The sequence below is a fragment of the Brienomyrus brachyistius genome, chromosome 6 (genome assembly GCF_023856365.1).
Source record: "Brienomyrus brachyistius isolate T26 chromosome 6, BBRACH_0.4, whole genome shotgun sequence".
NCBI classification, from domain to species: Eukaryota; Metazoa; Chordata; class Actinopteri; order Osteoglossiformes; family Mormyridae; genus Brienomyrus; species Brienomyrus brachyistius.
The window spans coordinates 20,296,406-20,322,930 of NC_064538.1; the positions used below are offsets into that span (position 1 = coordinate 20,296,406).

Here is a 26,525-nt window from a genome sequence, read left to right on the forward strand (position 1 = left end):
GCTTTGACATGACGTTGACCTTCTCTGTATGTTTTTTTCCAGTTATTTTGCTTAGACCTAAGTGGTCTTTTATGCTGTAGGTCGTCACAGATGCAGGTTCCAGAGATTCTTATCTGTTGTTCTTCATGTTTACCAGTGTGATCTGCTTCAAGAAAAGGAGTAACATGCGACAATAAAACTATCCATCCATCCATTCATCCATCCATCCATCCATCCATCCAACTTCTGAAACCACTTATCCTGTTCAGGGTCATGGGGGGGGTGCGTCCAGAGCATATGGGGACAAGGCAGGGACCAACCCAGGACGGGGCACCAACCCACTTCAGGGCACACGCACACCTATAGGCAATTTGATAACTCCAATTAGCCTCAGCGTGGTTTTGGACTGTGAAGGGGAAGGTGGAGTATCTGCAGGAAACCCACGACAACATGGGGAGAACATGCAGACTCCACAAACATGGAGCCATGCCGGAGACTCGAACCCGGGTCCCAGAGGTGGGAGTGCTAACCACTGTACCGCCATGCTACCCGGTCAGTTTACATTTCACATTTATTTCATTTGGCAGTCGCTTTTGTCCAAAGCAACAAACAAATATCTGAGAGCAGCGTCAGACAATGTCCATTTGAAATCACTCTACTGTGAATCTACAACTAATTGCTTGAGTTCATATCCTCTACTTCTTGTCACTGATTCCCCCTTTCTCTTGTTTGTACCCCTCCTACCAGCTAACTCCTTCATCCCTTATTCAGGTCATCCCTTAATCAATCTTCCAGCATCCCTTTGTCAAGCGCATCCCTTTACCTTCACTCACAGTATAAGGTATGAACCCTACTGATGACCTACTAGGTATTCCGGTCCCTGCCATGTGAAAGCAACACTAGGGGGCGGTATGTGGCTCAGCAGGTTAGGCCCCTGTACCTCTGACCGGCATTTTGCCGGTTTGAATCCCGTCCTTGGCTAAATAGTCTCCATTGAGCCTTTGGGCGGAGCCCTTAAACCCCCACCAAAATGCTCCAGGGCTGCTGGATAAATGACCAACCCTGCACACCAAGTTTCGCTCTCAACTAAAAAGCAAGTTTGGGAGTACAATAAGAAGCCTTACAATATATTCGCACAAACAGAAAATAAAGCTTTGAGGCACTTTTTCAGAGACCTCAATATCCTGTTTCACGGTAGTCAGTGAGGGGGTTGTTATGCAGCCATCTGCTTGAACATCACCTCCAAACAAGGGCATGACTTTGTTTTGAACATTGTTGGGGGGGGGGGGGTTTCAGGTCTCCACCCATTTAGGGGGAGACATGATTATCGGGGGGGGGGGGGTTGTTTTAGTCTGTTTTGATTATTGGGGGGATTATAACCCCACCACCCCTGTGTAATTTACACCCATGCTAGTCATGGGCCAACATAAAGGGACAAAAAGGCAATGCAGTACATGAAGGCTGGCCTCAAGAGGGGCTACAGGAAATGTTCAGAATGATGGCACAGAAGACAGTGGGTAAAAGTTTCATCAGATCTGAAAAGGTCAGGAAGAAAAGTTGAGAGTGGGACCTGCCACAGGGGAGCAGTGGGAGGGCATGACGCCGTCGGAGAGTGTGACACCCCTGTGGTGTGGATTTGATGAATCCATCAAAAACCCCACCTGCTACTGGTCAAACTGGGCTCCCAGTCAGGCGACAGCAGCTGGCTCTGCCAATGACTTCATAGCCGTCATAACATCATAGTGCAACATGTCAGAGTCACGTGTTTGTGGTGAGGCTTGTGCACACAAACCTATTGCACGGCCAGTCATATAAAAGTATATTATTACCTCATACAGTGGTGGAACAACTGTACTCTGTGCCCTGGAGCAAAAATGGACCATGTCCCACCCCCCTTCCAAATTTACACCTAGTGCCTGCCTGCCTACGCCAGTTGCAGCAGCTGCAGATGATGAATTTTAAGTAGCCTTCAAATATTATACCCATCATGCACTGCAGCAGTGAGCAAATTCCACCTCGACAACATAGTTTGACCTCAAAGCATTACAAACGATCTCCCAACATAACGAGGTTGTATGGATGAAAATCAGAGATATCACAAGTGCATATAATATGCATGACATCAGTGTCTTCCTGGAGATTTCACATATATGTGAGATTTGTGGTTGGAGGGGGCCTTTTGTATCACTGGGGGGCCAGGGTCCCTGGGGCAGCTGCCCTGGTTGTCATCCTGCCACTCCACCCCTGACTACATAATACTTGATAATGATAATACACAAGTATGATACTGGTTTATGTATTTACAACAGTATAATTTTATTGTTATTTAACAATGTACTCCTTCTAATTATAAAAAAAAGTTTGCCATTGCCTAGGTGTATAGTAGGCTATATCATCTATGTTTGTGTAAGTACACTCTATAATGTTCGCACAATGATGAAATCGCCTGACGCATTTCTCAGGACGTATCCTCACCCTTAAGTGCCTCATGACTGTACTGCTGCCTAAAACCACAGTTTGTAGATATTTTTAAAGAGGGCAACATCCTCAGGACAGTCACACTAATACGTTTTCACTTTTATCCATATGGCTCTTAAAACCATCTACAAAGATCACCAGTCATACCAAGATTATATGTAGGTTCTCCAATTCGAATGGCATTCATACTGAAATACAGGCCTACAATGATGCTGTCAAGGCACAGGAACAAATTTTATTGTACTTCCCATGAAATCTTGTTTATCCTTCAGAACCATGACAGCGTGTGCGAGAGGGAGTGATGGCAGAATCGGGAAATGACCTTCATTATTCCATATGATCGCTTGCCACTCTGTGCCATCCCAGCCAGTATTTCCTCTCTGCGTTTAAATAAGGTGATGTAGCCTAAACAAGAACGAAACACATGCTAATCCAACCAAAGCCCTAATGTTGCGAGGCTATGATAATGTTTAACTCGTGTACCAGCATGGTGTTTGAAGCACAAAGGGCAAAATTATTTTCAATAATATTTTCTCTTTCCTGTCATCGTAGATGGAGCGATGGCTATGAGGCCAGGGATGTGTGCCAACGACCGGAAGGTTGCTGGTTCAAATCTTGCGAATGCCCAGGCCCCTAACCTGCAATTGCTTCATGCTGGGTATGACGTTAATCTAAATCCAGCCCTATAGGGAGGTCCTCCACCTTACAGGATTGGCACTCCAGCCACTGGAAAAAACCTCACCCATTCGGAATAGTATGGTACTGAGGTGTCGCATGACTGCGCGCAGGTTCTCATCCCACTGTAACCAGTGCATGCGTCATACGTTACCTGTCATTGATTAAAATGACGCTCGAACTCTCCAAACTAATCAGTGTACGTCAATGCTTGCATCCGGGCGTCTAGTCAAAACTTAAGCGCCGTAAGGCAGTTCAGCGTGGGCCTACATGTCTGTTGATAAGCCCTTATACGGCAAAGTCCACCAATACGGAGTGAATATGTCATTTATTTCTGCGAGACTGAAGTTGGGGCCTGAGACGGTGAATGAAATTTAAGGGGAAAGCCCAGGAGCCGGGAGAAAGGTCAGACAGTCGTCACGGTTACATGTTGTGGCAGGTCAGCATCATGGGGAATGGCAAACGCAGCTCCCAGGCGTAGTTTGGCTGGGAGCGAGACTGAGACGGGTCCAGCGCACGGCCCCATGCAAAAGTATTTGTCCACGCACCGTCACTGTTTTCTTATGAGAAATTAATAAGGCATCTGAATTTAACTCTTGAATTTAATACTGCTAATTATCTTCAAAGGCAGCTTTCGTTTTTCTTGACAATGATCCTGAGAAATATAGAATATAAAACTGCATAAATACACCAACATTGTTCCTTCCAGATCATTTGAGGACGGCAAATGAAAACGTGCTTACAAGGAAACACATGGTCGTTAAATGTAAATAAAACGTTGAGACGCCAGCACATTACTGTTGCAGTTAATTCGTTTGTTTTTTTTTTGTTCACATTGGATGTCAGATTAGGTGCTTTTGGATTCCACTTTTCATACCTTCAGTTAAAATTGATTTTCGGTAAATATTCCCATGTAACCAGGCAGTATAGCCACAATTCCTCATTTAGCCACAGACTTTAATAAATGTAGCCTCTGGGTTTTGTTCATTAAACCTTTAATATGTTAAATGGAAAAAAATGGCATATCATAAGGCATATCATACATAAGGATAAAATCACACCATTCAGGTATATATCTAATTATTATATAAGCGAAAAGATTTTCTCATAAATAACGCACATTGTTAAAGTGCAGGTTTTATGTTAACCAAAATTACAAAAAAATCCATCCATCCATCCGATTTACTGCATCTAGCACTGGGGTTCATCAGAGAGGGGAGGGGCCATGAGATTTCCAATTAAATGTGGGTCACAATAACCACTGGGGGGGGGGGGGGGGGGGGGGTTGTGGGCTAAAAAGTTTTGGAACACATGATGTAGTACAGGGTCAACCAAAGTTGCTCATCGTGCAGTGTTGTTGATCCAAATGAAAGTAAACAGGCGCTGTGAGCGATGTTTTACCGGTCTGGCCTGACCCCATCTCCTCTCAGCCATCCTGAAATTCACTGAAGTCCACACCGGACGGTAAGCAGGACTGGCCATCCAGAACGCTTCCAGTCATCCAATGAAGTGACCTATTTTTGGTAAATCAGCGTGCCTCGCACCCTGCAGTAATACTTAGCTTTGATAATTCTATAACTCGCCAACTCTGTTCTTGCAACTTCGACATATATCATATGCTTCAGGCTGCTGGTTCTCGACTGGTGGGTCGCGACCTAAAAGTGGGTCACGGGACCATTGTCAGTGGATCGTGGAGTGTGTGGTTAAAAATAAAAAAATAGCTTAAAGACCAAGAAAAAAGTATGGATTACATTTCACCAGCTGAATTAATCAATTAACTTGATTAAATAACTCTGGTAACAATGGTTGTGGCAAACACCTGACTCACATCAGGAGCAGTTTTGAAAGTGGCTAAACTGATACACTTTGACGGACATAAAATTATCGCTTCACACCAACTTGAAGATAAATTACATTGCAGCTACTCTGACTTTTCAGCTGTACTGTGTGTTTGGTATCCAGATGCGTTACAGTTCACTTTCGTGATGGAATGTATCTCTTGTGAACGGTGAGTCACACTGACCTGATGGGGTGCCAACATGCCACCTGTCTTGCGGTTTGCCACGACACGCCGGGTTCTGCCGAGAAAATCATATTCACAAGTAGCTGCCAAACAATATTTTCGGTTGTTTTTTTCCAGATCTTTATGAGGGACAGCTGTCAGCTGGGAGTTGCTGTATTATAAAATTCTGAAGTTGAAGGAAAACAACTATGACTGGACAGTCCATAGTGTGTTATTTCTCTGTGACTTACCGAGTCTGCACAACCACAAGTTCAAAGGCAACAACCAAACAGTTTCCTCAGTAATAAAACCCTGTGCTGACCTAAATATGTTCACCCACGAAGCAAAGTCATAATTCTCAAAAAAAAACAACCTGCAAACAATAATGTATTCTATGAACAAATGACAAACAAATTCACTCTTCAAAACACTTTACCTTGAAAAAGCCTGAGACTACCAGAAATAATAAGAAAGCTGGAAGTATTTTTTAATTTTATTAATTTGTCACCGGTTGCTGTAGAAAGAAAGCAATTGCTCTGTAGAATATTAGTGGTCTTCTGCAAGGTGTCTGCAGAGGACACTGTCTTTCTACACCATGCATCCAGCTGCAACCTGCATCTCCCTGCGACTGGAACCCATCAGCCCGTCAAAGCAGCGATCTCGTGACTCAGATAGGCGGAGCTCCCTGCCCCTGTGCATGTGCATCACAGGGAACGACTTCATCCTTTACCACACTCTCCATCCCACTCTCCCTGGCACTGATTCGCATGAGCTACAACTGAAGAAAATGAAGACCTCTCTTGAATTCCCTAAGATAGGATCACAAAGCAAATGAGAATTCGAGAACCCCTCCAGCAGTGGATGCCGCCCTTGTGCACCAATGAACACCTCATACCAGCTGCTGCTCCAGACAGACCCCTTCCTCAATCGCACGAGGGAATCTAATGAGTCCAGAGGGCTGGGTAACCAAAGCGTCCTGGCTCCCTGTGAGCAGGTGCTCATCCAGGCAGAGGTCTTCCTGACCCTGGGCATCATAAGCCTCCTGGAAAACATCCTGGTCATCCTCGCCATCATCAAGAACAGGAACCTCCACTCGCCCATGTACTTCTTCCTCTGTAGCCTTGCCGTGGCCGACATGCTGGTGAGCGTGTCCAACTCCCTGGAGACAATCGTCATCGCCATCCTCAACAACCGCTACCTTGTCGTCAACGACCGCTTCATCCAGATGATGGACAACATCTTCGACTCCATGATCTGCATCTCCCTGGTAGCGTCCATCTGCAACTTGCTGGTCATCGCCATCGACCGCTACATCACGATCTTCTACGCGTTGCGCTACCACAGCATCATGACCGTCCGGAAAGCCCTTCTGGCTATCACCGCCATCTGGCTGACCTGCACTGTCTGTGGGATCCTCTTCATTGTCTACTCGGAGAGCAAGATGGTCATCATCTGCCTCATCACCATGTTCTTCGCCATGCTGGTCCTCATGGCCACCCTCTATATCCACATGTTCCTGCTGGCCCGGCTGCACGTTAAGCGCATCGCTGCCCTGCCCGCCGAAGGTGTGGTCCAACAGAGGACCTGCATGAAGGGAGCCATCACCATCACCATCCTCCTGGGCGTCTTCATCTGCTGCTGGGCTCCATTCTTCCTCCACCTCATCCTCATCATCACCTGCCCAAAGAACCCATACTGCATCTGCTACATGTCCTACTTCACCACGTACCTGGTGTTAATCATGTGCAACTCTGTCATCGACCCCATCATCTATGCCTTCCGCAGCCTGGAGATGCGCAAGACATTCAAGGAGATCATCTGCTGCTGTGGCACAAGCTGCAACCAGCGCTGTAAGCACTGAGGAAGAGCAGACCTCAGCCGGTGCCACTGACCCTGCATCGGGACGCCGAGGAGGTCCGTGCGCCTGCTGTTCCCTTATCTGTTCCAGCAAGGCGCACTCAGCTTTATTCTGTTTCGTTGTATGAGGCATCGGATGGGGAGCTTTGAAAACAGTGGCGATTCAAATGAATGAGGTAACTAGTGCACAGGCTTGTTTGTGTAGGGAATCAACGAGCGAAAGAAACAGAAGAAGCAGACTAAGCTAAAATGACAGTAGTGAGTGAAATTTGTGTCTTTGTTCTGCTTTTTGTTCAGACTTGAGGTACATGGATTTGCAAAAATAAAAGTACTGTAGCATAATAATTATTATTGCTGTTGTTGTTTTGTTGTTGCTATTGTTGTTGTTAATATCATTGTTGTTGTTGTTATTGTTGTTTAGCAGTAGTAGTGGGAAACTTTGCTTCGTGCGATTGATTGTAATTGATTGATTGTAATTAGGAATTACAATTGTAATTAGGAATCCTAATGAAAACACAAGATTAATTTTCAGTTAATTTTCCTTATGTCCTACATAAGTATTTATGCGCAGTTTAGGATTATGAGTGTAGCTGTATTTTACAGCTCTCTTATGCCAAGACATGGCGTTCACAGTGAAGCTACCGGAACAACTACTGGAAATATAAGGACTGTTTATGACATCACAATGTATCGAATCAACAAAAGGGTAATTAAACTGTCCAGGTGTAATTTGTTCATTGCTGATTTCTTGTAACAATGAGTGTAACAATGTATAAATATATCATTTATAATATGCTTTGAAAATCCTGTCCTGAATTCCCATAATGCACAAGGTTCAAAGGCATCTGTATGATACCTGCAGATAAGTAAGTGATTCAAGAACATCTGTACGATTCCTCCAGATTCACTGGAAAAGTATGCATCTGTTCCCCAGTGAGTTTCCAATCTCCCCAGGCACTCAGATTTAAGCAGATGTCACCAAGACATCCCTAAATGACAATCAGAACACATCACAATCAGACCTGAACACAGTTATCATCGTACGTTCATGCACTGTATTATTTCAACCACTTTCAATACCTGCTGATCCAGTGAAGGCCATGGTGATCCAGGAGTATTTCACAAGAACTGAAAGGTGCAGAAAATCCTCGATAGGATACCGGCCCAATATTATTAGAATAATAATTGATACTTTATTGAGCCCTTTGAGGAAATTCTCTTTACACCCCGGCACAGAGGCTTAGCCCACCGAGCCACATGCTGCCCCTAGGGTCTCACACACTTAGGGAAGCCCAGAGACACCAATCCACATCTCTGCAGTATGATATGGCTCCAGAAAAACCCACAGTAACAGAAAATATGCTAACCTTGTACTCAAGACATGCACCCCCCAATATTTAATTTGGCTTCATTCATCCCCCCAATAAACAGACCATTGTATTTAAATGGCTCTGTGGGCTAAGCCTGTGTGCCTGTAATCAGAAGGTCGCAGGTTCAAACCCCGCCTCAGACTGTGGGTCCTTGAGCAAGGCCCTTAACCCCCAGCTCCCTGGGCGCCGCTACGGGTGGCAGCCCTTCGCAGACAACTTCCTCTATGAAAAAAGAGCAAGTTGTGGGAGGCGTAAAGACAATTTCCCTACGGGTACAATAAAAGTATCGATTATTATTATTAAATTATTAAGCCCCCCCCACCCCCCCAATGTTAAACTCTTTCCTAAGCCATATGAAAACATGGTGCGCTGATATCAGTCACGTGTTGCATTACACTCTTCCCAGCACAAGATCATTCTAGCACACGTTCATACACGCGCACTGGGATTCATTTACCTCCTTTGCGTATAAAAAGAGTTACTTCAAGGTCCCAATCAAACTGTAAACATATGTTCCTCTGACCCAGCGGTTTTCAAACTGCGGCACACGTACCGCCAGTGGAGTGCCTCCCGCGGGTGGTAGGTGAGAAGGTCAAGGTAATTGGTTACTATGATTCACAGGGCTACGCAGGGGGGGTCGGCGATGGAAAAAGCTGTCAACACGTGGGGGAGGGGTGTCACTGAAAAGTTAAAGAAGCAAGAGAAACGACAGAAATTTACTTTCAGTACCTCTATGGCAGGGCTGCCCAATTCACACAAGGGAATCGAGTGAGGCCAGAGGGCTGGTGAGGCCAGAGGGCTGGTGAGGCCAGAGGGCTGGTGAGGCCAGAGGGCTGGTGAGGCCAGAGGGCTGGTGAGGCCAGAGGGCTGGTGAGGCCAGAGGGCTGGTGAGGCCAGAGGGCTGGTGAGGCCAGAGGGCTGGTGAGGCCAGAGGGCTGGTGAGGCCAGAGGGCTGGGTAACCAAAGTTTCAACTTCAACTTTATTTTCCCCAGTGGACAATTGGTTTACATTGCAAACAATAGCAAACATAAAAGAGCATAAAGAGAAGGGACAAGGCACCGGCCCAACAGGACAAAAGGCACTGAATATCACAGGCAGAGAAGCAATGGGATTCCCCATCTGTCTCCACATAGCAGTTCTCAGTCATACTATTCATTTAATGATAAAAGCTCTGTGTATAAATAATGTTCTAAAATAATAATAATCCCCAAAGTTCCTGCTGGAAATGTTAACAGTAAATTTATACTAACCAAAGTGACACAGTCAGGATCAAATATAACATAAATCTGGTCAATTTTCCCAAAGAATGATCAACAATATTAGGTCTCAAACACATGGTAAACCAACCCGAAATACCTCCATCGCTGATTTGAATGTAGCAGGGAAATAGAACAGGGGACAAATGAGTGTCTGAACCTGTCGGTTTGTGCAGAAGGAAATCTGAAGTGGGAGCCAGAAGGCAGTAACTGAAGAAGGTGAGCACTGACTGATAAAGGGGAAAGTTCAGCTTTACCCGTGACACTCCACACCAGCACATCAGAGAAAACGTCGGGACGGATTCGATGCGGGATTTATAAAAACAAAGTCGGAGTGGTTTTATCTGCTTTGAATCTTGCCCTTTTACTGAAGAAGGAGAAACACTCCTGACTTTTCTTGCAGGTCATATCTGTGCTAAAATTAAAATTCAGTCTGGTGTCAATCAGACTGCCCAGATACTTGTAGGACTCACCCACTCCCACTACCCCTGTCCCTGTATAGTAGTGGTGTGAAAAGGAGAGATCTTGTGCCTAAAGTCGACGATCATACCCTGGGTTTTTTTTTTTAACATCCAGCTGCAAGAAAGCCCTGTCACACCAGACTATGAAATCATCTAAAATGGGACCGTGATGTTTTTCATCCGAATGTGACGTACTGACAATAGCCGAGTCATCCGCAAATTTTAAAATGTGTATATTGACATGCTGACTACGCCAATCATCAGTGTAAAGATTGTATAGCAGAGGAGACAGGGCACGGCCCGGAGGGGACCCCTCAGAAGACGACATCTCCCCTGACATTCCTCCATTCAGCCTCACCCTCTGGGTTCTGTCACCGAAAAAAAATATCCAGAATCCAAGCCACTAGGTTAGAGTCAAGATTAAAATTTCTTAAAATCTTGTCAGTTAAGATCGGTGATTGTACAGTATTAAAAGCAGATGAAAAATCAGCAAATAAAATCCTCGCATGTGTGTTACTGCCTTCGAGGTGTTAGAATATCAGGTCTAGTAGAGTGGCAGTAGCATCCTCTAGCCCTTGCTTGACCCTATAAACACACTTGACTTCATCCATCCCTCTATGAGACACTATAAGCAATACAGTTTGCAAATTTCCCTGCTCAGACACATCTACTAAACTTGGTAATTAGGCGATTCACATTGTACTGGATTCTAGCTCTCCGTGACCAGAACTGGGCATCCCCCGCTATAGAAAGGATGCGCTTTCAATAATTCTGGTACAAGAGGCAGATTCCCAGGCCCCTCCCCCAACGCACGCACGTTGCTGAGGATTTTTTTTACCATGTGATACTTGGCTACTTTGCTTTGATCTGAAGTAGTACCTGGGTCCAAAAAGTTTGAGAACCGTTGCTCCAGTCCAAAAAGTGATCTTTAGCAAACTATAATTCTCCTGGAAGTGAGGAACAGGGGATGCAGAAACATCAAACACAGTAGTTCAGGTGACTTGGCTTCTGCTCACTCACAGCAGGCAGGTATGACTGAAAAAAAAAAGTGTATTTTGGATGGAGAATCAGAGGCTAGCTGGGAATGGACGAATGGACACCGCTACCCAATGATGGAAACAGCAGAAAAGGGGTACAGATAAGGGGTCCAACCCACTCTGAGAATTTCCAAGACTTGCTTTAACTTGGCAATCAAAGTAATAAAAAAAAAACTATTTGATCACTTGCCGTCTTACTGCTATCACTATCAAGTGCGATCTGCAGTTGTTGCACTGTAAGGAATGTTGTGTGCACCATGTTGCCTGTATGCACTTTATGTTTCTCCGTATTTGTTTGTTTGTTTGTTTGCTTGAACCCTATTGTACTCTGTTATGTTTGCACTGGACAATTATCCTCCATTTCGTTTTGCACTGTGTCCTGTTAACTGTAGTTGTCTGTGTTCACTGTTTGCACCGAACCACAACCAATTCCAGTATGTTCACACGCTGGCAATAAAGAGATCTAAGTGTCATATATAAATGTCATGCCACCTAAACACGGGAATTTTTAGTCTAGATGAAAAAAACTGTGGAGAAGTATAGAGGGGAAAAATACCGAGTCGAGACGTACTGGTGCTTTTCCACTGGCAGACAGGAACCAAGTCGTACCACAAAGAGGGAGTCGTTACACCACTGTTCCGGTTCGCTTTGGTTTCCCATTAGAGAGGTAAGCTCCATAAAGACATTGTCCGGTTTGGAGAGTGACTTAAAAACAAAGAGACACTAATACACTGTTTACACAGTGTACATCATGATTTACGGCAGCATGTCTGTGAGCACTGCTGTCTTATTTTAGCATTAAACGCTAGCGGAATTAGCATTCGCTTGAGTAAATTTGCGTTAGGAATCCATTCCATTCAGCTGTTCTATAATACTTTTGCTAAGTAGGAGGCTGGACATTTTCAGGTTATGATTTAACAGGAAGGCATCAATACATCGCCATGCGCGATACTACTAATGTCAACGCAGAACACCGGCATCTCCATGAATTTTGGTGAAGCAACCAGCTCAGTTTGGTCAGGCTTTAACGTGGGCTGAAATCCAGGTCCTTTTAATTGAAACGGTAGTTTACAAATCCTGTCCTAGCTCAAAGTGTCCACCCTCACACGGATTCTCTGGTCACCCTAGGCTTATACCCTGACGCTTTTCCATTGCAGTGTGGCTGCCCTAACCTGTTAACATGACCGTCGAAATAAAAATCAACACGTACTTCAGCCAGGACGCACACGCCTTGTTCTTCTAACCACATTATGTCAGTTCACTTCCTCAACACACGCTCCCTGATCCTGTTATCGACTGTACTTGTTTTTCCACAGAGAAGCCTTGTTTATGTCTGCCTCACTTATTCCATGATAAACTCATCACCACTTCTGACGTTTGTCCAAGTGAATCTCACAGATGTATGTGACTCAGAGCGAGGTTTCCGAAACGTAAGATTTTTCGGATGATTAGTACCAGTGGTTTATTTAATCGGCGGATTCTTCTCGGTGGCTGCCTGCATCACTTAATGGGGGGGGGGGGGGCTGGTGTCACTGTACATAGTTGTTTAATCCAATTCACATTTGAACCTTTTGACATATAAACACGCATGTAAGTAGAATGGAATATAACGCTCAATTTTCCTTTCTAAACAATAGAAATCACAATAAAATTGTGCAAAATGAAATTTAATTCAATTCTGTTAAAGAATATGTTGTCAAGCGAAAGTCACGACTGGCCCATATTTTGACCTATGCAATTTGTACCATTTGTTGGCTGCTTTTGCAAGTCAACGCGAATGACGATGCCTTTTTGCAGACGCACATCTCTATGAAGACAAGTGCGCAGGTGGCAAGTGCGGCTTTTAAACATTCTTTGGAAGTTCAAAAAAGAAACTTAAGAAAACCGCAACGGATGTGACACCTTTTGGAGAAACTAGGCCTAACTGGAAAATGTCACATAGATGTGTAAAACACCTACATTGTGCTGCAGCCTGTGAGGGACAGTCATGGTATTTTCTCAGGGCATGCACCCCCACGCTGAAAACTCACCATGGGCATCACCGCCATTGAATCTGAGGGGGATTTAACCCATCACATTTCATAATTATTCTTTTGCCCCCCCCCCCCCACATTTAATATAAAATATTAGTTTTATGCCAGTGTCCCCCCCCCTCCATATTCCAAAAGCTTCTGCCGCCCCTGGACTCAGCTATTAATTAATTACATTCTTGCCTATGCCTGTTTGAAGTTGATCCTCCGCCTCCTGTATAATTCTCCTCGCTCTTTCTCACAGGTTTTTCTGTCATGGTGAATGTTCATTCAGGGGAAACACATATAAATGAGGGGAAGGTTAGCAGCAAAGGGCAGCAACCTGCAGCAGCCCCCGTGGTGCTGGTGGATAAAAGTCTTGCTCAAGGGTCCACAGACACGATTATTCTGCCAAAGCTGGGCTCAGCCCGACAAACTTCGATTTCTGTGATGCCTTGTCTAAGTGGCCCCATCCTGGTGCATTTTATTTTGGCATCACAAATCATGAGAACGTTTCAAAAAACGTTAGGAATTCACCTGATAATTATTAACCAGTCTGTATTCGAATGAGTCACAGTGACACTGAGATAACCACATACAACTCCCACTATGGAATAATATTTAGCACTGCATAACGCATAGAGAATGACTCTTTTAAGAAGCTAATGTAAACCGTGCAGAGAGTGACCTTGTAACCTTCAGAGAATTCAGACCAGTTACTGCTGTGCACAATCTGACGAAACACAAGTATGAATTAGCACCTTGTGTCGGCTTAGAAGTTTCAGTATCTGTTAGCTATTTTGTTAGCTTTTGATGTATGGATATGTACTTTATTAGTGCTGCAGCTTATCACTATGTTGAAGGACAAATATATTATTAACCCTCTAGCCAGACGCTGTGCAACAAGCAGAAGCTGCTAAGGTTTGCTACAGAAGGAAGGGATTCGCCTGAGTTCACCAAAAGTTCACGGCTGGGTATTTAAAAAACCGAGTAGAGATGGTCACACCAACATTATGTTCAGCTGAGGGACCAAACAGTAAAAGAGATGATTGACAAACTTATCATCTAGGGGTGTGGATCAAGGGAGAAAACAACGACAGTGAATGGTTGAGGGAATGATGATGCTTAAGTGACGAGATATTGTTACACAATAAGAAAATGTATAAAAATTGGTGTAAAACAGTATTGGACACACTTGTAAGTGTCCGGCCTTGGTTGTTGCAGTAAAGACTGAATCTGAAGATCTACACAAGCGGCTCCTGACTCCTGATTGGCGGGGAAAGAAAAACCACAACACCACAAGGCTCTTGTTGGAGTTAGACTCCACCGAGTCCGTTGATGAGGGAAGGATGCAGTCTGAGGCGAAGGTTGGTTGCAAGTCAGCTCTCTTTAATGACGACACAGATTGCAATCAGGGAGCCACACTTAGATGCACAAAACAGTACATACCAAGAGTAGCTCACTATCTCTTGTTTGTGTCTAGCTTTTATACCCCGTTTAGGGCGTCTACTGTTCTTGTTGGTATCTTTCCAGTTGGCGTAACATACAAGTGTTGTTGTGAAATTGCTGGCGTTAGTCCCCACACCCGTTCCCTTTTACCTTGTCTTGTTATGTTGCAATTTAGCAGCGTCAGCGACCCCCTCCCTTGTTATGTCCCCGCATGTCAAGCGTAAGCTTAATGTCACCGCGACCCCGTCAATGTACCTTCTGCTTTTCTAAATTTACTTGCACTTCGAAGAGGGCCGGAGCCCCCCTTTTTGTCCTGCCTATGTTCCAGTTCCAGTTAGTTCCCCATTCTCTGTGTGACAAAGGTTAGCACGCGGCCTAGCCCCCCTTCAATCTCTAAGATTGTAACAGGTATCTGGGTGATTGCTTAGGGACCTCATCAAGATGTTGGATGTAAACAAGATGTTGTTTAAGGATTTAACATAATATGATCATTCAAATGCCAGCACCTGTAGCCCCCGGGATAGGCTTCGGACTGCCCACCACTCCGTATAGGACAAGCAGTTTTGGAAAATGGATGGATGGATAGTTGTTATTTGCATTTTTAGTGACAGTTTTCAGGATAGACAAAGTTGCCCCTCTCAGCTGTAATGGACTGTTCTGCTAGAATTTGCGGTATTCTGCTTTATTCTACTCGAGTCTACTAGTAAATGACATAAAGACACAAGATTAACCTTAGATCTCCCTTGTCTGATACTGTCTCGAGTGGTAAACAAGTTGTGAACAGATGTGAAGAGAACACAATTAAGCAAACATACGCAAAAATTCAAGACTAACCTTAGCAAAAGAGGAATAATCTTCTAAAAAATGACAAATTGATCCTCCAGCGTGACACTCCCTCCCCCATCAGAAAATTTTAGCAACAGCATTCCCACCCCCATCCTGAGAGGGAAGTTTTACCATGGGCACCCCACACTTCAATTAGCATATTATTGATGGTTCCATTGCCTTTAATCCCCTCTTGTTCAGGGGGCCCCCTACCCATGTCAACCTAGGGCCTCCGAAGGAGTTACTCCGGCCCATGACAACATGATTTGGGTGCAGTTTTTCTGTTCCAAGTAATGCATGTGGAAATGCAAAAGAGGAGATGTGTAAACTCATGTGAATCGGCAAACTGGCTTGGATTTCCGGTTCTGCATGCAGGCCAGATTAACCTCTCTGGGGACTCTGGCTGGCAAGGTCCCTTGAAACCAAAGTAGAAATCTTTGATTGGAGGGAGAATGGCAGATGGATTAGCCAGATTTAATAAGATGAAGGTGTAAGGGCTGTGCATTAATCCACCCTTATTCACATGCAATTCTAAAAGTCTTGTCAGATGTCTTTTATGGATAAAACACACGGCTAAAAGGCATTCAGTCTAATATGACTCAACTTTGTAGCTCTGCTTTTAATAGTGATTTAGGCAGGGGGTCCTTTTAGTTAATTTTTTTTTTTTGCTTCACCTACTCTTAAATAATGAATCGATTAGCACAAAAAGCTGCCTTTGGCATTTCAGTATTTTTCACATCAAATGTGAAACATAATCAATTATATAGACAGAACACAACAATGTCCTGATGGGATCTCATGGATTTTCCCCATCATCTTTGAGTGTGTGGTGATTGTAGTGATATTGCATTGAAGGTAGGTCAATCACCTTGGGCATGTCCAGTAAACAAACTGAAGTTGCGTGCTAACTTTTGGGCTATGAAAGTACTTCAGGTCTGTTTTTGGTTCAAACCAGCTGCAATTACACACGCAAAAATCTTAGGCAAAGAAAATAAATGAACTTCATGTTGGTGTAAAAGCATGGTATTACATTTGTCAAAGTGTGTCAGCTGAACCATTTCAAAACCTCTCCTAAAATCACCCCACTACTTACTGTCCAATATTTCCATGTATATTTTGCCACTAGCACAGCATGTTTAACTAATCAAAACCTCTTTACATAATTAATTACTTTTATAAATTAAGTTGGTGGTGAATTTTATCAAATACATGGAAAGGTTAACATTCCCCCCGAGGAGAGGTTTGGGAACTGAAGTGATGGTCTTCTAGCCATCCAACAAGACTCCAGTCACTTTTTGATGAACAAAAGAAATTCCTGTTAGTGTTCAATGTTGTGCCAGCTCCTCTCTCCTGCATGCGGACGGGAGCTGCTCCCTGGCCCTGAATCAGCACTGCCTTCCCTTCGGATTGGCTGATCTGGGGCGGAGAGGTAGGCCACCGTACCGTTAGCTTATCCTCCGTCTTTGGGTGTTGGGAAAGTCCCTTTAAACGCACGTACACCTATGAACATGCAGATAAATCTGGAAAAACTGCCCCTTTCACACGTTTTAAACGTCACCCACTCGAACCCAGTGCTCCCTTTGTCTGCACGCGGTTTTAAACCATCGCTCAAATTAAATGATGCCTCTTTAATTTATTTTTGTATTACTTAAAAAAATAATTTAAATTGTAACAGTGGGTAAGAAAATCATCCATCCATTCATTTTCCAAACCGCTTATCCTACTGGGTCGTGGGGGGTCCTGAGCTTATCCCGGAAGCAATGGGCCAGAGGCAGGAAACAACCCAGGATGGGGGGCCAGCCCATCGCAGGGCACACTCACACACCAGCCACTCACACACCATTCACTCTCACATGCATTGCTACAGGCAATTTAGCAACTCCAATTGGCCTCAGCATGTTTTTGGACTGTGGGGTGAAACCGGAGTACCCGGAGGAAACTCCACGACGACATGAGGAGAACATGCAAACTCCGCACACATGTGACCCAGGTGGAGACTCGAACCCGGGTCCCAGAGGACTGTGCGGCAACAGTGCTAACCACTGCACCACCATGCCGCCCTGTAAGAAAATCAGTTAATACCAAATATATTACAACTCTGGAGTGGAAATAATGAATTTAAAAACTTAAAAATACAGGATACAAAAAAAAAAACAGAAATAGATGGAAAATGGTAGAACAAAAATGACGGAAAAGGAAAACATTGAAAGTAAAAATGAGAATAAAAAAGTAGATGAAGTATAAAATAAATTAATTAAATATGGCCATCTGGCTATAAACAGAATTCTGCTATTTGTTTTTTGTAGATACAGTACTGTGGGCTGATGGGACACTTTTTTCCAGGCCGTTGCAGTTGGGCTTTGTATCCTCTTGCTTTACTGTCCCTCGTTCCTTGAAGAGCCCCAACTTTGCTTTTTGTTCCAACTGCCAGGCACTGTCTCACAGTGTGGATAACCGGTCACCCCACCCATTTGCCTTTCGCTAACGAAGTGTAGGCGCTTTTACGCTTTTTACATTTTTAACAGCACATTCATTACCTGAGCTGCTAATAGCGTGCCTTTAGACATGCTTCGCTTCGTGACATGAATTTGAGGGGATGCATGCCACCCACGTCTGGTTTTCCACTGGACTTTTTCGCTGTAATTTGCTCTGTTCATACTTCCCATTCTCATTTATTTTGTAGTTACATTATGACTATTGCCATATGCAATTAATGCCATTTAAAATAAAATTATAGTTATTAAAATACAATATTACATTTTAGGGTGAAGCAGTACTTAGCGCTGCTGCCTCACAGCAAGAAGGTTCTGGGTTCGGTCCCGAGTCCTTTCTGTGTGGAGTTTGCACGCTCTCCCCACGTTCACATGGGTTTTCCCCTTGGGTTCCAGTTTCCTCCCACATTCCAAAAACATGCGCCCATTCTTCCCGGTATAGGCCCCAGTCCCCTCCATGACCCCAGTTGGGATTCAGCAGTTTCATTAAATGGATGGATGTTTTTATGAGCACTAAGTTGAAGTAAGATGCCTTCTGTAGCCTCCTCATTCAACAAATTTGAACACTGTTGAGTGTTTTGGAAGGTCCTTGCCGTGACACGGCAGGAGAAGGACGACCCGGATGCAGGCTGTCTGCAAGCGGACTCCTGACAGAGGAAATTATTGAGGGAAAGAGAGGCAGGGTGACTCACACAGACAGAGAACCATGAGGCCTAAGAGAAGCTAAAATACATGACTGACCGAGGAGTAAACACAAGGCAGCTGTGGCTGATGAAGAAGAGGGTAGGAAGAAGTAAGACTAACAAGCTTCAGGTATGACTGATTAGCAGCTACAACCAAAGGAAGCACTGGGAACAAAAGATCAGGGGGGGGGGGCTGAACACGACAGTTATATAACGGCGCTCATAACAGGTGGGAAATACACCTCCAAAGAACTAGTCAAATTTAATCCTAAAATTGATCAAATTGTCAAGTGTCCCTCTGCACACAGGTTAGATCCTTTTTATTGAGTTAAATATACATTAATACACATTATTACAGTATAATTATGCATTAATAAATATACATGACTTTACATATATATGTGAAATGGCTATTATACTAAATTCCAGAAAATATTTTAATTACAGTGGTGCAGTTCATTAAATTTCCATACATTGACACCATTCTGCACAAAAGAAAATGTAGTTTATCATGTAATTTCCAGACTAATTTCATGGCAGTGGTCAAGCTATTGCGATTTTTATTAGACATTTGGGTGACCCATACATTTTTTTACGTCTCAATTATACGAAAGTAATATTTAGAAAGTACAGTCTATTGAATATGAATACGCAATATATAAATATAGAGTTAACATTGTCTCGCACCAATAACAGTTTTTCTTTTTAGTTTAGGAATGGATAGATTATGTTTTGCTTTGATTTCAAAACTGTTAACTAATTATCTGATTTCATTTTCATTCACGACATTTGTGACTTATGAACACCTCATTTAAAATTAAATGTCTATTCCCATGAGCTACCACAAAATGTCGTATGATTTATCTGTAGGACGTTTCAAAATCCAATCAAAGGCAGAGAAGGGGCGGGTCTTCGCTACTTAATTCATACCAGTATAATCGACACGTTTTATTAGATTAATAATGTATATTTAAGTCGATGGCGATATGTTTTATAACCGTGCATTTAGTTTGGTAGAAATGTTTGCTTACCCTGCAGGATTATAATTATTATTACCCCGATAAATCGATATTAGTGATTTTGATTTACCATTATATGCATTTAATTGCAGACCTAATTATATTACACATAATCGAGACACAACTTTTTCAAAACGTTCGTAATCACTGTTTTATTGATATAAGGCCACTTTAAAAAAAAATGGTTCTCGTCCTTTTTTTTGGAGGGGGTGGGTCGGGCGGGCGGGATTTTTTTTTTATTTTTTTTTTACAAATTTTGATTGACTGTTTGGACTTTCAAATGTGTAAGAAAATACATATTTGAAAATACATACCGAAGAGAGCAGACCTACTTAGTACGCCTCCTCAGTTCTTCGTTTGTTGCGTTTCAAATATATTAAATGTAAGAAAATACAAGAATGTAAATTCCTTGATCCATGTGTATCTCATAAATGCCTTCCCAACTATGGATTTGGATACTTTATGCTGATGTTTCATTCGTGAATATAAAAATGATACTATTTGAAACCAATATTCTGTTTGTCATTCCCATTCTAAATGAACAACCAATTTTTAAAAATATATATCTAGAAAGAAAGTGTATTAAAACATGTTAAAACACGAGGAATTTACAAAATACAGGAACCTGAATGGTTGAACAAGGAAATGCAACTCTACAAACAAGTACTTAAGAACATGTATCACATCACTTCCCCAGATTTAAATCTTTGCACCAGCCCATCTCAGGTAGAGACAAATTTAGGTTCATGAAACCATTCCAAGACTAGGATTACACAATGTGGATCAATCGTCGATGTGGAATGCGCGGGAAATTCAAATTTCGTCATTCTTGGGCATTTTCCATGCGATTTTTACGAAATAAAAAATAATTCGGGTCGGAGGCATTTCGGCGGGTCGGGCGGGGACAAGAACCATTTTTTAAAAGTGGCCTAAACGCTAGTTGCAGAATCGAGATAAATATTGGCCACATCAAGTTACATGATCTACCTAAATGTAAACGATTTTTAAATAATTAACATTTTTTTAAAACATTCGATGATGTAGGCCTATTTTTTTAACGCTTGCTGCCGTTATTGAGTTAAATATACTTTAATAACATGTGGGTTATAATATCAACCTAAATGCAGACAATAATAAAACTCGTTTAAACAATTCGTTAATGTAAACACATCCTGTGCTATGACAAGTCTGTAATCACCAGAGCGTCCGCCCTTCCCCGCCGCTTTTCGGCGTCCGGCTGCGGCAAACCGGAGCTAAAAGAAGTATTTTGCATCAGGAAGCACTTTTGAGTCATCCGAGTTTTTTTAATTTTCAGCTTGTTAAGCAGTTTACACATTTGCACTTTTAAGTTCTATTTAATATATATATTATATATTGCCGTAATTCAAATAAAGACAAACATTTACTGCGCCTTTATTCATGCTTACAATGATTTGCCTAACTATCATCTGAGTCCTGGGTCAGTCCCATGGAAGACATCGTGGGTGTGACTTACATATTGCGGCTGTTTGAGTGCAGCCTTCTATCTGCCACCCCATGTAGGCTGCAGCGGACAACTGACTAACTGATGGACTTTGGCTTTGAGCCTGACCTCAATTTACACCTTGCTTTCAGCACGCAAGTCCACTCTTTCTTCTTCAATAATGTTAGCATGCCCAGGGGGGGCTGGGCAACCATTTGACCTTAGACCTCCAGAGAGAGTTTTTGTTTCCTCTCCTCTGTTGTCATCTTTCTTTCTTTCTTTCTTTCTTTCTTTCTTTCTTTCTTTCTTTCTTTCATTTGTCTTTCCTTTTCCCTGTTTGTATTATTCTGTCTTAACACACGACACACCCAAGTAAAGCACCTTTGTGAAAGACGCTATATATAAATAAAGTGAAGTCAGCTGATTTCTGCATCTGATATCTGCAGGTCGTTTGCGTGGAAACTGACTCACCGCTGCTGTTTTGACAGTTTTAGCTGAAATGTGGGAGGTTACAGCTAATGGTCTTAACATTTTCATCAGGCTATAAAGGTCATTATACAAAAAAACAGAACCACCCATGTATATTTTATGGTGTATATTTTATCATAAACTGTATTTACATACCAGGCACTGAGCACAATTTTACATCTCAGTCGGTTCGAGGTCCAGTCATTTTTATGAACTTCCTGAGGAACATGGAAATCGGGGACCTCCTGTGTTATGTTTGACTCCTCAGCTTCCTTTTCACCACGATGGGCAGCTACAGAAGAGAGGAGTCCAGAAATGTAAGTACGTACAACTTAGAGGAAAAGGTCATGTCACTCTACAAGAGCAACATCTCCTGCCGGTGCTATTCAGAAAGGACAGATTTCTACACAGTAACACAGTTCCATCCCCCCTCAGTAACTGACTGATTTCCAAGATTAGATAAGGATAGAAAGACAGACAGACAGACTTTATGGACAAAAGCATTGGGACACACCTCTTAATCAGTGAATCGGGTCTTTCATTCAAAGCCATTGCCATCAGGGGAATAAAATCAAGCACCTGACCATGCAGTCAGGTTTACAAACGTATGTGAAGGAATGGGTCCTTCTGAAGAGCTCAGTGAATTCAAGCACGGCGCTGTCATAGGGTGCCACCTCTGCACCCTATAACAGTTTGTGAAATCTGTTCCCTTATAGGTTTTCCACGATCGACTGTAAGTGGTATTGCAAAGTGGAAGCGTTTAGGGACGACAGAAACTCGTGAAGTAACAGAGCGGGGTCGTTCAGTGCTGAGGCACATAGTGCTTAAGACTGCAGAAGCTGAAACTTCCTCTGGCATTAACCCCAGTAAACTGTGTGCTGGTGTGGGCTTGTTTTTCAGGGGCTGGGTTGGGCCCCTTAGTTCCAGTGAAGGGAACTCTTAATGCTTCATCATACCAAGACATTTTTGGCAATCCTATGCTTCCAACGTGAGATCGGTTTGGGGAAGGACCTTTTCTGTTCCAGCATGACTGTACCCCAGTGCACAAAGCAAGGTCCATAAAGACACGGTTGGATGAGTCTTGTGTGGAAGAACTTGACTGGTCTGCACAGGGTCTTGACCTCAGCCCCATCAAAGACCTTTGGGATGAACTAGAATGGAGATTGCGAGCCAGGCCTTCACGTCGAACATCAGTGCCTGTACTCAGAAATTCTCTTCTGGATGAATAGGCAAATTCCCACAGACACAGGTCTTGTGGAAACCTTTCCCAGAAGAGTGGCAGCTGTTACAGCAGCAAAGGGGGAAGCAGCTCGGTATTGATGTCTACGGATTTAGAATGGGGGGTCATAAAACTTCCTGCATGTGTAATGACCAGGTGTCCCAATACTTTTGTCCATATAGTGTAGATAGATAAAATCTCCTCATTGTACATGGTGCTGAGTTTGACAGGTTAAGAACGTGCTTCATCAAGCGGTAAAGGAGACAGGGAGGCTACATGTGTGATTCCAGAGACAAGGTACTTGCCCAGATAATCAGAAAGCACAGCAGTGCTTTAAAGAAGCTGACCAATGAGAAGCTGGATGCTAGCCATGAGGCGGACAGCTCTTTGTATGGAGGAGGGGTCGTGCAGCAGGTCCGCTTAGCAGAGACATCAGTGAATGTGGGAGTCACTGGTGTGACACACTCTGTGACAGAAAGCAAAACAACAGTAAACCTGGTCATTTTAACAAACTTTGTCCAAGGTTATTTTTTCAGTTTAGGCATTTTTGTTGGACACAACACACTGCACTTTGAGGAAGGTGACCTGCAATAATAATATAAAAATTCAGAAGTGAATTTAGAATAAACCAAGCTCTCTTTCCATAATTTGAAAGCAGAACACTGGTTTACTTGCTAATAAAACATTACCAAAATTTAAATGAATAATCAGCAGCGGTCAAAACCCATATGGCACCTTACACAAGCTTCACCTCCCCCCACCCACGTAAACTGTCAGAAAAAGTTGTTGGGGAGGGGGATGATTAAGCTTGTTGGGGACAGGGAGGGGGCGCCCCCTCAGAAGATGTCGTCCTTCATTTCTGTTGCCCATATTGTCCTAGGCGGGATCTGCCACTGTGAATAATCATTATGCATTTAAAACAATTCTCCTCCCATCTGATTTCCAGCCTGTCCTGTGCAGGGTCTTGGTGAACCTAAAGGAGACACAGTGGATAGCATTCTGACTGCTGCCAATTTAGAGAGACCAAATCACTGAACCTGTCTGAGCGCACAGTAGAAACCCTCATAACAAGGAATAATGTTTGCAAAGAATTGCAGAGGGGAAGGTGCGTGGACATGGTGCTACCCACAGAGCCATCGTGTCATCTGCTATGGCAGTACTATTAAGGCCAGTGTTATGGCTACTATCATGCAATTCATTGTGTATGATCTAGAACGATATCAATATTTATATCATGCAGCTGTTACCATGTTACCAGCTAGGTTAAAATACACGAAAGGTTAGTGGTAGTATGTTGTTTTTTTATCGGTTCAAAGTTTATCGCCACTGCATTTCCATGAGCACTGCATACTCTTTTTGAGTCAATCATAGGGTTGCACAGGTTGAGATAAAAGGCATAAAATGCCGAAACAGGTAACCCCGTTAATTTTGCATTTCTTTAGCTCCCATCATCGAATGCTTCTTGTAAGATCTGTGTAAGAGTGTTTTAACTAACCTGTGTAAGTTTCAGCGGTGTAGCTACAGTAAAGCCAGATTAAATGGGGGGATGCATTTTCTGGCAGCTGCCTGTCGATAAAGGCATCCCCTTTAATTTTGCATTTCTGTAGCTCCCATCATCAAGTACCTGAAAAATATATCCCCACACCACCTTGGTCATTATTCTCTTACTTCAAATCTGAGTTAAAGACATTTGTTTTCCTTAATCGTTTTTCTTCTGTCTCTTCCTCCTTTACCGATTGCTGATTTTTGTGTGTGTGTGTGTGTGTGTCTGTAAAACGACCTTGGGATTGTGAAAGGCACTATATAAATGGAACTATTATTATTATTTATATTCGCACTGACTCCAGCATCAAGCACGTTAATACAATTTGGAGACAAGTGTCTTCTGCGCTACGTGGTGCAACACTAATTTAGCCACAAAGAGACCCAGACGTTTTAAAAATATTGAGCAAAAAAATATAACAAATTTATAATTTTTCTTCGTGAAAATAACAGCGTTATTATACATCTCAAACAAACTTATAACCGTTAAATTGCCAAGTTCTTTTCAAGTTCTATTGTTTTGAACTTTGTATCAATATTAACATGCGTGAGCCTAGGTATTAGGTCACAAACCGTTTTCAGATCCGCAACCTTTTTTATTTGTTTGTGATGTATATCTGTATTTTAACCAAATACAATGTAGTGTAATGCGTTGCATGCGTTTTATCCGCTTACATAAACAGAAACGGTCGTTTTCACGCGTTACAAAAAAAGAGTTTCCGCTGTTTTCATTGGTGCGCGCTCCCGAGACAGGCATGCATTCAACGACAGGGATGCCTGTTTCGGCATAACATGTGTCAATTTCAAATTCGGCCACAACGGGGAAATTCACACACAAATACGAAAACAAAATAGTCGAATGGATTTCGAGAATAAAGTCATAATATTTCGGTTATGACTTTAATGTAAAAATATTTCGAGATTTAAACTTGTAGTTCATACGTAGCTTGTGTCACATATTTTTACAGACAGACACACACACACACACACACATATATATATATATATATATATTTAACACACATAAAGATATAAGCTCTTAAGCTTACTGTATGCCTCAGTCATAAACATCACCTGGAAATTAACTATTACATAATATCACGAACAACAGATTTCTCTACAATGTGTTGCCTAGTTTAAATTTACTGAGAGCCAGCATACTGTAATGTCACATATTATGTGAGGACACATTCATAGATTTATGGCTTTATTCTAACAGACATACTTTAACATTACGTCAAGCTTGGATGAAGTCCTTTTCTTTGTTGTAGTAACATAAATCAGCTTATCAGACATTAGGGAAAACTTGAATCCAAGATAGGCTTGGTATAGCCTACATAGACCGCGACACATATTTGTTCTTTTGCGGGTTGCTTTTTTTCCGTAGTTCCTGTGACCAAAGCTGCATCCGGCACAATTTAAGGCTGCACCACGGCGGAATAAAAACAGAAATCACAAATGCGGCAAGTATAGATCTGATACTCTGTAAATATTCAAGAAAGTGGCATCGGTGTTTAGGTTATTTGTCCTTCGTTAAAACCGTGCATACATTAATAGGAATGCATGCACTCTGTGGACCTCTAACTACAAACGAAATAAAGCGGAACAGTGGGAGCGCGTGCGTACAGGCTGGGGGACGCGCGCGCGTGTGAGTGCACTTCTACCTGCCGCAAACCCATGCTATGAGAACTTCCAGATGGTCGATACAATTTGACAAGTTCAGACACCACGGTATCCAACCACGGTATCCCTACATCAGATGATAGTTGGCGGTGGTTGGGTTTGAGACGGATCAGGGTCCCTATATAATTGGGTGGAACGTGTCCCCCTACCTTCTGCGCCTCTGCATGCTGCACTATTTCAGGGCATAAGCTGCCAAAATGCAGAGGATGTAGGCAACGGTCGATTTCGAAACCCTTCTGTGTAAACAAAGCCTTGTGTGAATTTTGAGCTCACATAGTGTACATCGAAGCACATGCATATTACCTGATACATTTAACTCGAACAAGTAGTCTTCATTCCTCCCTCCAACGATTGCTCCGCGATGGCATAGGTACCTCCCAGAGTCTTCAGGCTGAAGCCAAGGAAGTAACAATCCGCCCATGCTGTCCATCCCGGCATCCCGAGAGGAACCATACCTCCTCGGAGCATGTTGCTGACCCTTCCTGATGATGCCGGACTGATTTGTGTCATTGATCTTCAAAGAGGAAATACTGCATGTGACTTGACGGGGCACAACTA

General features: G+C 43.0%; 1 protein-coding gene across 1 annotated transcript in view; it reads left to right on the forward strand.

The window, feature by feature from the left end:
* Nucleotides 1–7,141, forward strand: part of mc3r (melanocortin 3 receptor) — a 15,358-nt gene extending 8,217 nt beyond the window's left edge. The window contains exon 5 of the mRNA XM_049016859.1: nucleotides 6,045–7,141. Within this exon, the coding sequence (XP_048872816.1) occupies nucleotides 6,045–6,995 (951 nt within the window). The 3' untranslated portion in view covers nucleotides 6,996–7,141. The remainder of the gene's footprint in view (nucleotides 1–6,044) is intronic.
* The last annotated feature ends 19,384 nt before the right edge of the window (nucleotides 7,142–26,525 follow it).